General features: G+C 49.6%; 1 protein-coding gene across 1 annotated transcript; it reads right to left on the reverse strand.

The window, feature by feature from the left end:
- Positions 1 to 1,982: 1,982 nt before the first annotated feature.
- On the reverse strand, positions 1,983 to 14,195 carry UNG (uracil DNA glycosylase). The gene is made up of 7 exons (XM_060118841.1): positions 13,987 to 14,195; positions 13,122 to 13,328; positions 12,516 to 12,611; positions 9,676 to 9,773; positions 8,942 to 9,030; positions 7,387 to 7,565; positions 1,983 to 3,201 (listed from the first exon to the last, which is right to left on the reverse strand). The coding sequence occupies exons 1-7, from the start codon at positions 14,113 to 14,115 to the stop codon at positions 3,061 to 3,063; spliced, it is 939 nt and encodes a 312-aa protein (XP_059974824.1). The 5' UTR covers positions 14,116 to 14,195; the 3' UTR covers positions 1,983 to 3,060.
- Between the last annotated feature and the right edge of the window lie 2 nt (positions 14,196 to 14,197).

Raw genomic sequence — 14,197 nt, forward strand, 5'->3', positions numbered from 1 at the left:
ACTGACTCTGGTCAATTACCCCAAAGCGTCAATCACAAACCCCAGTGAGAAGCCACTGTCACTTGAACTGACTTTCCTCCAATGAACTTTCATTTTTTTCGATGATTTCCTTGTCCCACCCTCCCTTCTACAAATGCCTTCCACTTTGTACAACCCCTCAGAGTATGTCTCTGCTAGATGAGATGCTGCTTGACTCATGAATCTTTTAATGATGCCAATTAGATCTTCATTTACTCAGCTGAACTTAACACCTTTTTACACATCTTTGCATACCCAGTGACCCAGTGCTATAATCATAGCAAATCTGAAAACACGTGAAAAAAAGTTACAACTACACAGCTAAAAGTTCATCAAAATTAACCTTGTTTCTGGGCTTCCCTGGTGGCGCAGTGGTTGAGAGTCCGCCTGCCGATGCAGGGGACACGGGTTCGTGCCCTGATCCCGGAAGATCCCACATGCCGCGGGGCGGCTGGGCCCGCGAGCCATGGCCGCGGGGCCTGTGTGTCCGGAGCCTGTGCTCCGCAACGGGAGAGGCCACAGCAGTGAGAGGCCCGCGTACAGCAAAAAAAAAAAAAAAAAAAAAAAAAATTAACCTTGTTTCTAAACAATCAGTGATCGAATTTGTATTTCTTTTTTGGGGGCAGGGGTGGTCATAGACCATTTAAGATGCTGCTCTGTGTTCTGTTTAAAGTGTCACTACACTTCCAAGGTTCAATCTTTCTTAAAAAATCAGTTTGCTTTTTAATTATTTGTGGTACCTCAGAGCTCTCTGCTTCCTCCCTACTCACAGCACTGCATTAGGAGACCGGTGTTAAAACCTCACTGATAAACATTATTCTCTCACTTCTTTGGATAAAGGGAATCCGTTGGAACGCTTAGGGGAGGACCCCAAAGTTACCAGAGGGAAAACTGCAAATGCATCTTCGTGCTGATTTTGCACAATGTGGGATCATAAACCCTTCTTTTCAGACATGAGAAAACTCAGGCCCAGAGGGAAAGCAATCTTCTCAAGCAAGTTTCCAAATCCCTGCCCTCCCAAGAAACGTGTTAGACTGGATGTTCTCACTGGATGCGGTCCTTCTCGCCCACTTAAACACGAGCACCCGCGTTCCCAAGACTTCTTTATTTTTATTTATTTATTTATTTATTTTTTTGCGGTACGCGGGCCTCTCACGTTGCGGAGCACAGGCTCCGGACGCACAGGCTCAGCGGCCATGGCTCACGGGCCCAGCCGCTCCGTGGCATGTGGGATCCCCCCGGACCGGGGCACGAACCCGCGTCCCCTACATCAGCAGAGGGACTCTCAACCACTGCGCCACCAGGGAAGCCCCAAGACTTCTTTATTCTTTTGCTCCCTTCATCAGACAGCAGGGGACACCGACCTTTCCTCTGGATGTTCCACCCCAGCTACTGGAGCCAAGTGCTGCCAGGTCAGTGGGCCACCATCAGGGGGTCTTCCCAGTGCCTTGGCCTCACACCTCAAGCCCAAAGAGTCTGGAAAGCTAGCTGAGGGAGGGTGGGGGGAAGCTGCCCTTGCACTGTCGCAGGGCTTGGCAGGACACGCAGCCATGGTGAGCATGCCAAGATCCGTGGAGAAATGCTTTTTCCAGTCCGAAGTGGCTCCTTTAGGGTCCCAGCAGACCCTGACCCCGTTCAGCCCCCATACCCCCTCCACAGCGCCCGGGATGCTGCGCCAGGCTCCCAGGCTCGGCTGGGGCCGAGCTCGGAGCGCCCCGCCTCGCCGCCTCGCCGCCTCCTGCTCGCGCCCCTCCCGGGAACCCGGCCCAGGGATTACCGAGGCCTGGCGCAGGGGTAGGCGGCTCCATCGGAGCGGAGGGGCGGGGGGAGGGAGAAAAGAGGAAGGGCGGCACGGAGGCGGCCCTTCCGGCCCACATTGGTTGTCATGGCGACCACGGGCCGCCCCAAGCCAAGAGCAGCCTAAAGGGCGTCCGCCCAGGGCCCAGAAGGACCAGGCACCGAGCGAAACTTCAACAATCTTTTATTACCAAACTCTCGCAGGGTTAACCCTTTAACCCAGCTAACAGCAAAACAGCGCTCTAACGGCATCTGGGATGGAGGTGCACACCTAATAAAGACTGCCTCTTAAAAAAAGGATTAAAAAAAAATATATATATATATATATATATACATCTGCGTTAAGTATCTTTCTTAAAAAAGCAAAATTCACCAGTGTTGCTGAAAAAAAAAATCCCAAAGTGATTTCAGTCTAAACGCACCCCTACCCCCCACACACGAAAAAACAACATTGGCAGTGTAAGCTGGCTCAAACCCCACGCGAGATGCAGCTAGGAAAAAAGCATTTCTTTCCTCTTAAAAAAAACCAACAAAAACTTTTCTCCTCCTTCCTGTTCAACCTCCACAGCTTATTCCTAGAAACACCCAAAGAATTATATAACTAATTGCATAGACTAGACCCAGTTCACTTTCCCCAGCCTCCAGAAGTGAAAGTTCACACCAAGGATGGTTCCTTAGCAATTTTCGCCAGTACTACAGTCAGGAACTCGATCCCTAATTTCTGGGAACTTGCAAAACCCTCAGGCTTCCTGAGGGCTCCGTGAAAGATCACGGGCCAGTGTACCTGACCAATACTGGAATGCCAGGCTGGGTAAGGAAAGGGGGCCTTTCCAAATAAAAACACCCAACACCACAAAACCTAAAGTCTAACCTGCCAGGTAAAAACAAGTAGCAGCTGGCTGTACCAAAAAGGTGCTTATCTCCTCCCTGCTTTGACCATGAAAGTAATAACAAAGGGGAACAAAGTCCAGAGTATTTGACCTCATCTCCCTTCCAAGAACCTTGACCCACAGACAGCATATTCCAGGCCAGAGGTCCCAGGGTGATTTTTGTGTTTCTGGCTGGGTAAAGCTGCTCCCAGGCTACCTGGCTCACTGCTGCTCTGCGGAAAATGTGTGCCCTTGTGCAGGGTGCTGAAGAATTAGGAGGGAAATTGTTTTTTGACTTTGACTTTGTAAATGACAGATACTTCAATCACAGCTTCTAGAAAACCACTCAAAGACCCCTGACCCCCAAGGGTCAAGGTCACAGATCCTTCCAGTTGATGGGCTCTTTGCCGGACTTCTGCAGCAGCTCGTTGGTTTTAGAGAAATGCCTGCATCCGAAGAACCCCCTGTACACCGAAAACGGCGAGGGATGCGCGGTCTGCAGCACGTGGTGCCGCTTCTGAAAGAGGAGGAGACGGGGAGTGAGATTGTGGGGACACTCTCAGGACTTTTAAAAAAACCACTCTGGCTGTGGCGCCTTCTGTCAGCTCTGCCGCTCCCCTGTGACTGCTCTAAATTCGCCCGCTTTCCTCATGGTGTTGGTTTACTTGCAGCATCCACACAGGTCCGTGCGTTCATCCTCCACTGGTTGGTAGAGCCACTACCTGGGCTAGGCTCTAAGGATGCAGAGCAACCATCTCTGCCCTCCACTGGGCACTCTCGACAGGACTCATAGGTGGCCCTTGTCCTATGACCCAGCAGTCCCACTCAGCAGTGGGACTGCTAGGTCTCCCGCTGCTGAGACTGTATTTGGTAAAGGACGACATGATGCACACATCTCCATAAAGATGCAGGCATGAGGAGGTGCACAGCTCCTATCAGGTAAAACCTACTATAAATCCAGGGTTATGCAACAGATTACAAATATTTTTCTAAAGTTCTGGCAACTCAACACCACATAGCTACTAGAAGAACAAGATCAAGCCACATATGCTGACACAGGAAGACCTCTAAAATATGTCAAGTGGAAAAAAAAAAGCAAGAAAAAGTGATAAATGCATTAAATTAAAAAAAAATTATTTGGTGGGGGGATAAGACCCAAGACACTATTTATAATAGTTCCTTTAGGTGAAAGATTGTACCTTTCTATGCTGTTTGCATTATCTCACCACCAAAATAGAATGCTTAAAATTTTTTAAAATGTCAACTGTAGTTAACCTAGCAGGAAGATTCTGGACCATTTTTGTTTTCTTCTTTATTCTTTCCTGTATTTAAATAAAAATCACCCACAGGGCTTCCCTGGCGGTGCAGTGGTTAAGAATCTGCCAATGCAGGGGACACGGGTTTGAGCCCTGGTCCGGGAAGATCCCACATGCCGTGGAGCAGCTAAGCCCAAGCACCACAACTACTGAGCCTGCACTCTAGAGCCCATGCGCCACAACTAGAGAAAACCCGCGTGCAGCAATGAAGACCCAATGCAGCCAAAAAAAAAAAAAAAAAAAAAAAAATCACCCAACAAATCATTGTCTTTCAAGATACCCCTGCCGGGCTTCCCTGGTGGCGCAGTGGTTGGGAGTCTCCCTGCTGATGTGGGGGACACGGGTTCGTGCCCTGGTCCGGGAGGATACCACATGCCGCGGAGCGGCTGGGCCCGTGAACCATGGCCGCTGAGCCTGCGCGTCCGGAGCCTGTGCTCCGCAACGGGAGAGGCCACGACAGTGAGAGGCCCGCGTACCGCAAAAAAAAAAAAGATACGCCTGCTTTCAAGGAGGGTTGAGGAGGGGCCATCAGTGAAGCCAGGCAGCCCAGTGTGGGTCAGGGCATGGAACCTGGGTTCCTTCAGGTCCTGGCCCTGTCACTCAGCAGTGGCACAGCCCCGGGGAAGTCGCTGACCCTCCCTAGGCCACAGGTCACTTTTCACCTGTGGACTGGAAGTTAACAGCAGAGCCAGCTCAGGAAGATCCCGTGAAGAACAAAAGATGGGTTGTGCATGCAGAGCATCCCGGGAAGGGATGCAGGCCGGGTGCTCAGCACAGGGTACAGCATATGGGGCAAGCCCCTGAACACGTGAGCTGTGTGCATTATAAAGGACCAGTCAGCCAGCCTCCAGGGAAGGAAGAGACCTCTACGTGCTGGACAGAGGAAGCAGTACGTTCAAAGGCAGGCAGGGGAGTGGGGGGCAGGGAGTCCAGGTGGTTCAGGGAGCCTGGAGTTCACAGAGGGTGAGAGGCAGGCTGGGGCCGTGCCCAGACCCCAGCTCATGAGCCCAGGTCAAGGCCTTCCAAGGAGAAGGCATCTGAACGCTCTGCTCTGGGCAAGATGAGATGGGGCTGACCTGAGGCTAAGTTGGGGAGGTTGGGGGGGGGGCAGGCTGAGAGAAGAAAGTATGTATATGACTGGATGCAGGAGGTGGGGATAGATACAAAGGGTGGAGGGGGGAAGGAGAGGGGGAAAGAAAGGGAGGGGTCAAGAATGATATGCGATTTCTGGTTGGGCAACTGGGTAGACAGGGTCCTTTTTATCCTTGGGCATCCAGAGGCCCAAGTTTAGTGAGGGATGGACGAGGAAAGGAGAATTGGTAAATGTTGCATTTGATGTGCTTCCAGGTCCCTAGTAAGGAAGCAGCTGAATATACAGATCTAGTGCTCAGGAGATACCCCGGGTTAGAGATGTGCAACTTGGTTTTTAATGGTCAATCTACTAGTTTTTTTTTTTTTTTTTTTTTGGTTGTGCCATGCAGCATGCATGATCCTAGCTCCCCAACCAGGGATCGAACCCAGGCCCTCTGCAATGGAAGCACAGAGTCCCAACTGCTGAACCGCCAGGGAAGTCGGGTTTTTAATGGTCAAGCTACTTTAACAACTGTTTACTTTCAAACTGAACCATTATTAAGATTACAGATATACTGAGTAAGGGCGCTTCTGACCACAAACCTAAGACACAGACTGGAAATCACTCCCACACACACTTCACTACCGAGATAATCAGATCTTAGCAGTTAGTTCATTCATGCCAGGTTTTATTCCTACTATTCCCTTCCCGAAAAGAAAAACACCTGAAAACATCCTGTTCATTCACACAGAACCTTTATAGAGAAAGCAGCTCTTCCATCTGACCTACACGCCCCCTTGCTGCTTGCATCCAGGTGTATAAAGACACTGGACAGAGACATCAGACAGTAAAGCCCAGTGCCTACCCCAGGCCAAGAAGAATCGGAATGGATGGGGACTAGGAGGGGAGGCCTTGATATCCTTTAGTTTCTAACCATGTGAATCTACTACCTTAAAAAGGAAAAAAGGCCTAAATTACGAAATAAAAGTAGAACTCCACTTAAGAGAAAATGGAGGAGATAACTGACATGTGAGTCAAGTCTCTAGAGCTGATGGCTGGCTTGGAACCCTGCCACCCTCGCCCGTGGGCTGGGCAGGCCTCCCCACCCAGGTGAGCTGGCTGCTCGGATCAGAGTCCGAAGCTCCATTCACCGCAAGTGGGCAAGTGACCTCGCCTCCCTGCGCCCGAGTACAAAGCGGGGTCAGCGTATCCCTTCCACCCCCAGTAGCCTTTGTCGAGGTCAGGAGAGATGCCGTGTGAAAAGTGCTGGACTTGCTCCTGACGCCTGTTTGCACGTCTCTGATACACCATAAACCACTGCCATGTCGCCTCGGTTCATCCCTTTACCTCGCTTATGACGTGTTTATGCTGTGATTTCTCCCCCCACCCTCACCGCCCAATTCAGTGCCTCCCAGGAGCCCAAGCTAAACACTCCTCCTTGCTGTCTCCCTCCCTCCCAGCCCCAAGCCCCCTCCTCCCCTCGCCAGTCGCCTTCATACCAGCATCCCCTCCAGTCCGGTCACAGGCATCCCAGAGAGAAATGCCAGTGCTCAGCACAGAGGGGAGGCAGGATTAGGATGATTTTAGGACTGGGTTTAAGGGGATGAGGGAGGGCATTCAAGGATGACTTCCGGTTTTTAATCTTAGCAACCAAGTATACGCAGGTGGGTCGGGGAGGATGCGGTGGGGCGGGCAGAGACTGAAGAGCTGGGTTGGGGTCGGGGACCAGCAATCAGGGCCCAGGTTTAATAATCATCGCTGATGGTGTTGTCATGGGGGGAGGTTACATTTGCGATTAAGTGGAACTCTTCATGTTTTCCATATACCCTCCAACTTGTTGAAAGCAAGAGACTTACCTCGCTCATCATTTACTGCATCGTTTGTTACATGAATGGAACATGGGGACCTGTGTATCTTTCTGTGTATGCAGCAACTTTATGCCAGTTTTACCAACTGCATCTAAGCAGAAGCTGGCCAGCTGCTCTCCTCATACACAACTAATCATTTCGTCTGAGTTCTGTTCAATTTTCTTTCTTTCCTTTTTTTTTGGCCGCGCTGTGTGGTATGCAGGATCTTAGTTCCCTGACCAGGGATGGAACCTGTGCCCCTGCACTGGGAGCACGGAGTCTTAACCCCTGGGCCGCCAGGGAAGTCCCTGAATTCTGTTCAATTTTCGATGGGAAACCTAATCCTAATTATCACAGTTTTAAGGGAAAATAAGCTTCATTTTAGGATATGGATTTTCTAGGATGACATAAAGGGATTCCTACAATTCTCTAACCTGTTTAAAAAAAAAACCAACCCCAAAACATACCCTATCAATGGCACTGCCTTTCTTCTGAGCATAAGAGCCCCAGAGCAGGAAGACAAGGCCGTTCGAGTTCTGATTGAGCCAGGACACAACAGCATCGGTGAACTGCTCCCAACCTCTCTCTTTATGGGAATTGGCCTGATGCGCCCGGACGGTGAGGACGGCGTTGAGCAGGAGAACACCTGCGAGCACACAGCGAAGAAGCAGGTTCAAGGGAGGCTGAAACGTGGAATCTAAAATTCGACACAAATGAGCATATCTACGAAACAGAAACTGACTCACAGATAACAGAGAACGGACTTGTGCTTGTCCCGGGGTGGGGGGGGATGAGGGAGGGACGGACTGGAAGTTTGGGGTTAACAGATGCAAACTATTGTATCTAGGATGTATAGCACAGGGAACTCTTCAATATCCTGTGATAAACCATAATGAAAAAGAATATGAAAACGAATATGTATATGTATAATGGAATCACTTTGCTGTACAGCAGAAATTAACATTGTAAATCAACTATACTTCAATAAAATTAAAAGAAAAAAAAAGGGGGAGGCTGAAACGAGTTGGCCTAAACACCCAATAATGGGCTCTGAGCATGACAAAACCACCCTGAGATGCAAGCTGGTGCAGTCACCTGAAATCAGGTGGTGGAGAAAGCATTAGGACATGACCAGCTGGTGCCTCTGTGCGAGATTCATTTTCACCTCTGCACTTTCAAGACTGAACTTCTGAGTTTGCAACAGTGACCATGCATTATATCCATCATCAGAAAGAATTGTTTAAAAATATATACCCTAACTGATAGGAAATAACCCTGGAAAGTAACACAAGGAGGCCAAGATGTTTCACTGAAACAAAAATCTCACTGCAAGGGAAGAGTAGATATTCTTTCCTTATCCTGATTATAGTTTGTTAAAAAAGGAGAAAGACGTCCCACAGATAGGTATTAAACACACACAACATAACCCGTGTGTCGAAATGAGAAAACTTGTGGCCACCTTCTGAATGGTCGAAGTTGAGTGGCTCAATGTAAAATATGAATCATGAGGAACCAACTTTTCCCTTTCGTGCTATGATTAAAACATGAAAAACACTGGCTGCAGGATAAAAGCGAGATACATTTTTTTCCCACTAGATTACTGGTTTATTACAAAGGATATTAAAGGATGCAGTCAAGTCAGATGAAGAGGTGCAAAGGGCCAGACAGAGGGAAAGGGCATGTGGCTTCCATGCCCTCTCTCAGCTTGCCTCTCTCTCCAATCTCCACACGTGCACCAACCCAGAAGCTCTCTAAATGTCATCCTTTAGGGGTGTTATGGAGGCTTCATTACAGAAGCATGATTGATTAAATCACTGGCCACTGGCAATGGATTCAACCTCCAGACCATCTCCTCTCCCTGGATATCAGGGGGTGGTGAGATACATTCTTTGACTTACATAAACTTAGCCATTTTATTAGAGCTCTCTGGTTCTTCACGGGTATCTTTTAAAAATATAAGCAAGCCAGACAGAAAAGACAGTTGAAATCCATCCAAAAGACATCGAGCAGCGGCTGGTTTACCTTGCCTGGCCCATCCGGATAAATCTCCATGACCAGGATGAACAAAACCATCTATGTCTGTAGACAGTTCTTTATAAATGTTTTCCAAACTGAAAGCAAGCCAGAAGAAAAAAAAAACAAACAAAAAACAGAATCTTAAGCACAATTCGGAAAGTTCAGGACCCTCCAGCACACACACGGGTTAGTCTGCAAAGCCAGCCCTCGGGGCGAACAACAGGACGCACTGCACTGACTCATGGGAAACACTGCCTTTCCTTTAGACAGGCACACCTGCCAAACGCCTTTACTTCGGTCAGTGCTTGGGTTTAAGGAAGAGAACTTTGGAAAACCTAAGCAAATTAGCCCAGGAGTTACCACCCCACTCCCAAGTGATGGATTTAGTTTATACCTTTAATGTTCATTATATTTGTAAATGATATGTAAAATCCTCCAAAGCAGGGGTTCTTAACCAGGGGTGATGTGGCCCCACAAGGGACTGCTGGAAACGTCTGAAGACATTTTTCATTGTCACAAATTGGGGGGGCATGCTGCTGGCATCTCGAGGCCAGGGGTGCTGCTAAACATCTTACCACGCACATGGCAGCCCCCCGACCACAAAGACCCAGCCCCACATGTCAGTAGTGCAGAAACTGAGAAATCCTGCTCCAAAGGCTAGTGACGGTCCCACAAACAGGTGCACCTGTAATTTGAAAGTGATCACGATTGGAGCTGAGCCACCTGTAAAGCCTGCGTACCTGGGCGGGGGTGGCACGGGCCTTTGAACACTAAAGCAGAGCCCATGAGCTTGATTGGGTCCGTGATATGGATCCTGTCCCAGGATGACAACCTTCACCTGTGAACACCAGATGGCGAGGATCAAACACTATAGTACAGGCAGTCTGAACGGACACCTGGCTGGCTGATAACTTATACAGAGGGGCACTATGAGGACAAGGGCAGGCCCCCCTCCCGGCCCAACTAAGAGCCCCCCGAAGGGAGCAGGTGACTTGGCACCATCACTCTGCATCACCCAGTTATCCTTCCCTCAGTCATCTGCTGCAGCGCCCCCTCCCTTCTCTGACCCACGTGTCTGAAACAAGCTGGGGTCAACTTTGCTTTCATCCCCTTCAGTTTTCAAATTACAAAAGGAAATACGCCCTTGTCACAAGTACGACCATCCAGAAACAAGATCTCCCGGTCATCCCTACCCCGTCCTGATTCAACCATTTATAATCACCTATTGATATATAATGAGGGTCACTGTACTCATCACCCTACATTTTTGTGTTTCTCACATCATACACTGCAGGCCTCCTTTAAGTCAACAGAGCTCAGTTGTTGATGGGCAATCAGCTGGTTTCCCAGTTTTTCCCTTAAAAAAATAATGCAGTAAACATCCTACTACATGTATCTTTACAGACTGCTGCTTTCATTTCTATGGAATAGATTCAGAAGAGTGGAGTTGGTGGTCACAGTATAAGTGTATTTAAAATTTTCATCGACATATGCCAAATTGCTTTTCCACGAGCTGAAGAAACTCCAGTTGCCCAGCAGCAGCATATGAAGGAGCCTGTTCCCCTGGACGGGTACGCTGCGGAGATACCGTGGGTTCAGCTCCAGACTGTCTCACTAAGCAAACATCACAATAAAACAAGTGACGTAAATTTTTTGGTTTCCTAGTGCATACACGATATGGTAGTCTATTAAGTGTGCAACTGCATGTCAAAAAAAAGTACGTATCTTATTTATTATTATTATTATTTTTTTTGCGGTACGCAGGCCTCTCACTATTGTGGCCTCTCCCGTTGTGGAGCATGGGCTCCGGACGCACAGGCTCAGCGGCCATGGCTCATGGGCCCAGCCGCTCCGTGGCATGTGGGATCTTCCCGGAACGGGGCACGAACCCGTGTCCCCTGCATCGGCAGGCGGACTCCCAACCACTGCGCCACCAGGGAAGCCCAAAAGTACGAATCTTAATTAGAAAGTACTTTATTACTAAAAAATGCTAACCATCATTCGACAATGAAAGGTTGCCACAAACCTTCGATTTGTAAAAATCGCAGGATCCGCAAAGCACAATAAAACAAGGTCTGCCTGTGTCCTCTTAAGGGATGGAACCAGAGGAGAATGAGGTCACTGTCACCGTCAGTGGTGTGAAAATACTCCTAGGCCTTTTGATCGGGTGCCCGCCCACCCACCTCTCTTCATTCCCACATTTCTGCCGTGTTCCTTCTTAAGACTCTCCTTCCGTAGCCAACATACACTTTATCCTTCAAAATCCAGCTTCAGACGTTCCCACAATCGGGCAGCTTTCATGGGCCTCTCCGTTCCTCCGGATGGTACTCACACTGCCCCTGGCATATTCTCCAACATGAAGCAACCTGTCCGAGCGGGGAAGCTTTCCGGTTCTGGTCCTGGATAAGGACCTCAGAGGAGCCAGGTAACATCCCCGACCCTCCACATGCTCATTGGCAAAGAAGCCCCACTGGGCCATCTGATCCTCAGAAGTCTCATGCACTTTTCTTAGTCTTTCTTTACAATATTGCTCATTGGTACTCAAAACAGGACATACTTCAAACAAGGGGCAAACTAGTACTGAATTTAATAGGACTTGTTTTTTAACTTTATAAACAAGGAGGTACGTTCGAAGTGCTTGCTCTGAAATGAAAATTGTGAAGTCTGCTAAATATTAGGAGTGTCAGCCTTATCACGATGGCTTCTTCAACAATTTCAATTCTCTTTGATTTAACAGGTACTTATTAAATCACGGGATTCCTACCCTCAGCTTACAAAATCAGTAAGGCAAAAGGAGAACAAAAAAATGGAACACCTCCAATGCAAGCAGATACTAAAAACCCACATCACAAAGGAAACCCACATCACAAATATAGTGGGGGACAGGCCTCCTTCCGGGAGGTGCCAGAGATGCATCTAGTTGGTTTTCAAAAGACAGAAGTGAGGAGAGGGTCACCGCCCTGTCCAGCTCCAAAGGAGGAGAATGGAAGGTGGAGGTGAGGCTGGGAAGCAGGAGGTGGCCATATTCACCCTCAGCTTTCAAAGTTTGCACCGTGGGAAGCCACAAACAAGCTTCTGACAGCGAGCAGCCATTGTATACATTGAACCGAAGCAAAGGAATGTGTTAACAGGAGATGTGTTCAGGCCAGGGGTCAAGAGTTTGAAAGCATCAACCGTAAAGGATGGTGTGGTCAGACAGAAAGAACACTGAGCTGCAAGTCAAGGTGGGACTGCTGACAACCACTTGAAAAAGACTTAACTGCTTCGTGCCTCAGTTTCCTCACCACCACATTTTACCTCTGACGGGCATGGGGTCGGTTTAAGGATAAAATAAAATACAAGTGAGAGCATACAGACCCACGGTTTACGTACATACTTTTTTTTTGCTATATGAACGGCACACAGTAAAAGTTAAACAGGGTACATATAGGCTAAAATACAGCCCGCCAAACCTCACAATTTCAGTATTTTATTTATTACTGAATTATGGACAGTGGCTTAACTCCAGTGTCCCTAATTAAAAACTACCATTTGAGTCCTACTCCCCTTTTAGTAAAAGTCATCCACAACTTGTACTTACATCTCTTATGTCACACATTTGGGTCCATGTGAAGACTTGCTGCGGGGGTGGGTAAACAGTGTAATGTTTTCTTTCTTCTGCAACAAATCCCATAAGCTGATGGAAAGATAAGCTAGATTTACAATCAGATTCTCACTGGAAAGCATAAGAATTCAATAAGAAAGCTTCTAATGCAAGCTACTGGAAGAGCTCTTAGCTAGCTCTTTGCCAAGTTTTATATCCAAATTCTGCGTAAAAATCAAAACAGTTCCCCTCCCGACATTCTAATTCCCTTCCCCTTTCTCTGGGCTGGGTCAGAGTTGATTGGCCTGGCAGCCTTGATTTCCGGCAGCTGCCAACCCCTCCCTCTTTTGTTTAAAGGGCAGGTTTCATTCAGTCGGGTTTGTGGTTTTACCAGGCCACTCTTTCCTAGGGAGCAGACTAAACAAACGGGTTAAAAGAAGCTATGATATCACCTCATAGTCTTTTAAAAATCTTAAACTGGGCAGATTCAAAACATCATGGCTGCATGTTGAAGGAGGGAAAGTAGGAGCTCACGAAAGCAATATCCTATAAACGTGGGCTTGGCCTGCTATATTTACAAGTGCCCGCAGTCTCCAACTTTACCTTAATAAAATATGGTTTCCCGAACTCCCCGCTGAGGTGCTTCTTCCAACTCTCACCAAAACCTACAGGCACATTGCGCGCTGCGAGTCTGAGCAGCGCGGCGGCTTTGTTCCTCTGGATGCGGACCAACTGCTCGGGGCTCAGTGGCGACGAGGGCGGCGTGCCAGGCTCCTCCTGCCCGGCCCGGATCTTCTTGGCGGGGCTGGCCTGCAAGTGGTCCCCGCAGAAACGGGTCACGAGCTGCAGCGGGCCTCTCCCGGGAGCCAGCAGCTTCCGTCCCCAACCTAACAGCCCAGGGTAGAGGACACCCATTCTTGGGGTTTCAGCCCCGCTCGGCAGCTCCGTACAAAACCGGACTCTGGAAACCCAGGGCTGATCCCAGTCCTGCACTAACAGGCCGCTGCCCCAAATTTCGAGTTTGGTTCCAAAACAGGGCAGGAAAAGGTCTGTGAGCAAGGCCCGCAGCGCCTCGCTACGGGTTCGCGGAGAAGGGGCCCAGCACCCAGGGCCCCGCCCCGCGGGTCCCGCCACTAGCGTCCCCACGCGGTCTTTTCGCGGCAAAAACCCTCCCCTCCAGGACCCACCCCCTCCCTCCTCTGATTGGAGGGTGGGCCGGACCCTCGCCTCTGATTGGCGCCGTGGGCCCCGAGGTTCGCCTCCATTGGCTGATCCCTCAGCATGGCCGCCGATGGGGCGCCAAGGCGGCTATTTTGAACACGTGAAGGCCCCAGTTTACCCATTCAGCCCCATGTTCCTTCAACCCCTCGGTCGCGCGGGGTCCGCCGCCCTCCTCGCCCTCTTCGCCTTCCTCACTCTCCCTTCCCCCTGACCCCCGGCCCCACAAGCGGTCCCCGCCGCGCCTTACCGCCGCATCCCCGCTCTCAGCTACCGCCGCCACGCCGTTCCACTGCTCGGCCGGCTCGGAGCTGCAGGCACGTCGCTTCCTGGCGGGGCTCGGGGAGAAGAAGGAGTAGAGGGTCTTCTGGCCAATCATCCTGGAGCCGAGGAGGGAGCGAACGCGCGCTGCCCGGGGACCCGCGAGTTTGGCGATAGCTGCGGCGGTCAGCAATTGGCGC

The sequence above is a fragment of the Mesoplodon densirostris genome, chromosome 15, assembly GCF_025265405.1.
Source record: "Mesoplodon densirostris isolate mMesDen1 chromosome 15, mMesDen1 primary haplotype, whole genome shotgun sequence".
NCBI classification, from domain to species: domain Eukaryota; kingdom Metazoa; phylum Chordata; class Mammalia; order Artiodactyla; family Ziphiidae; genus Mesoplodon; species Mesoplodon densirostris.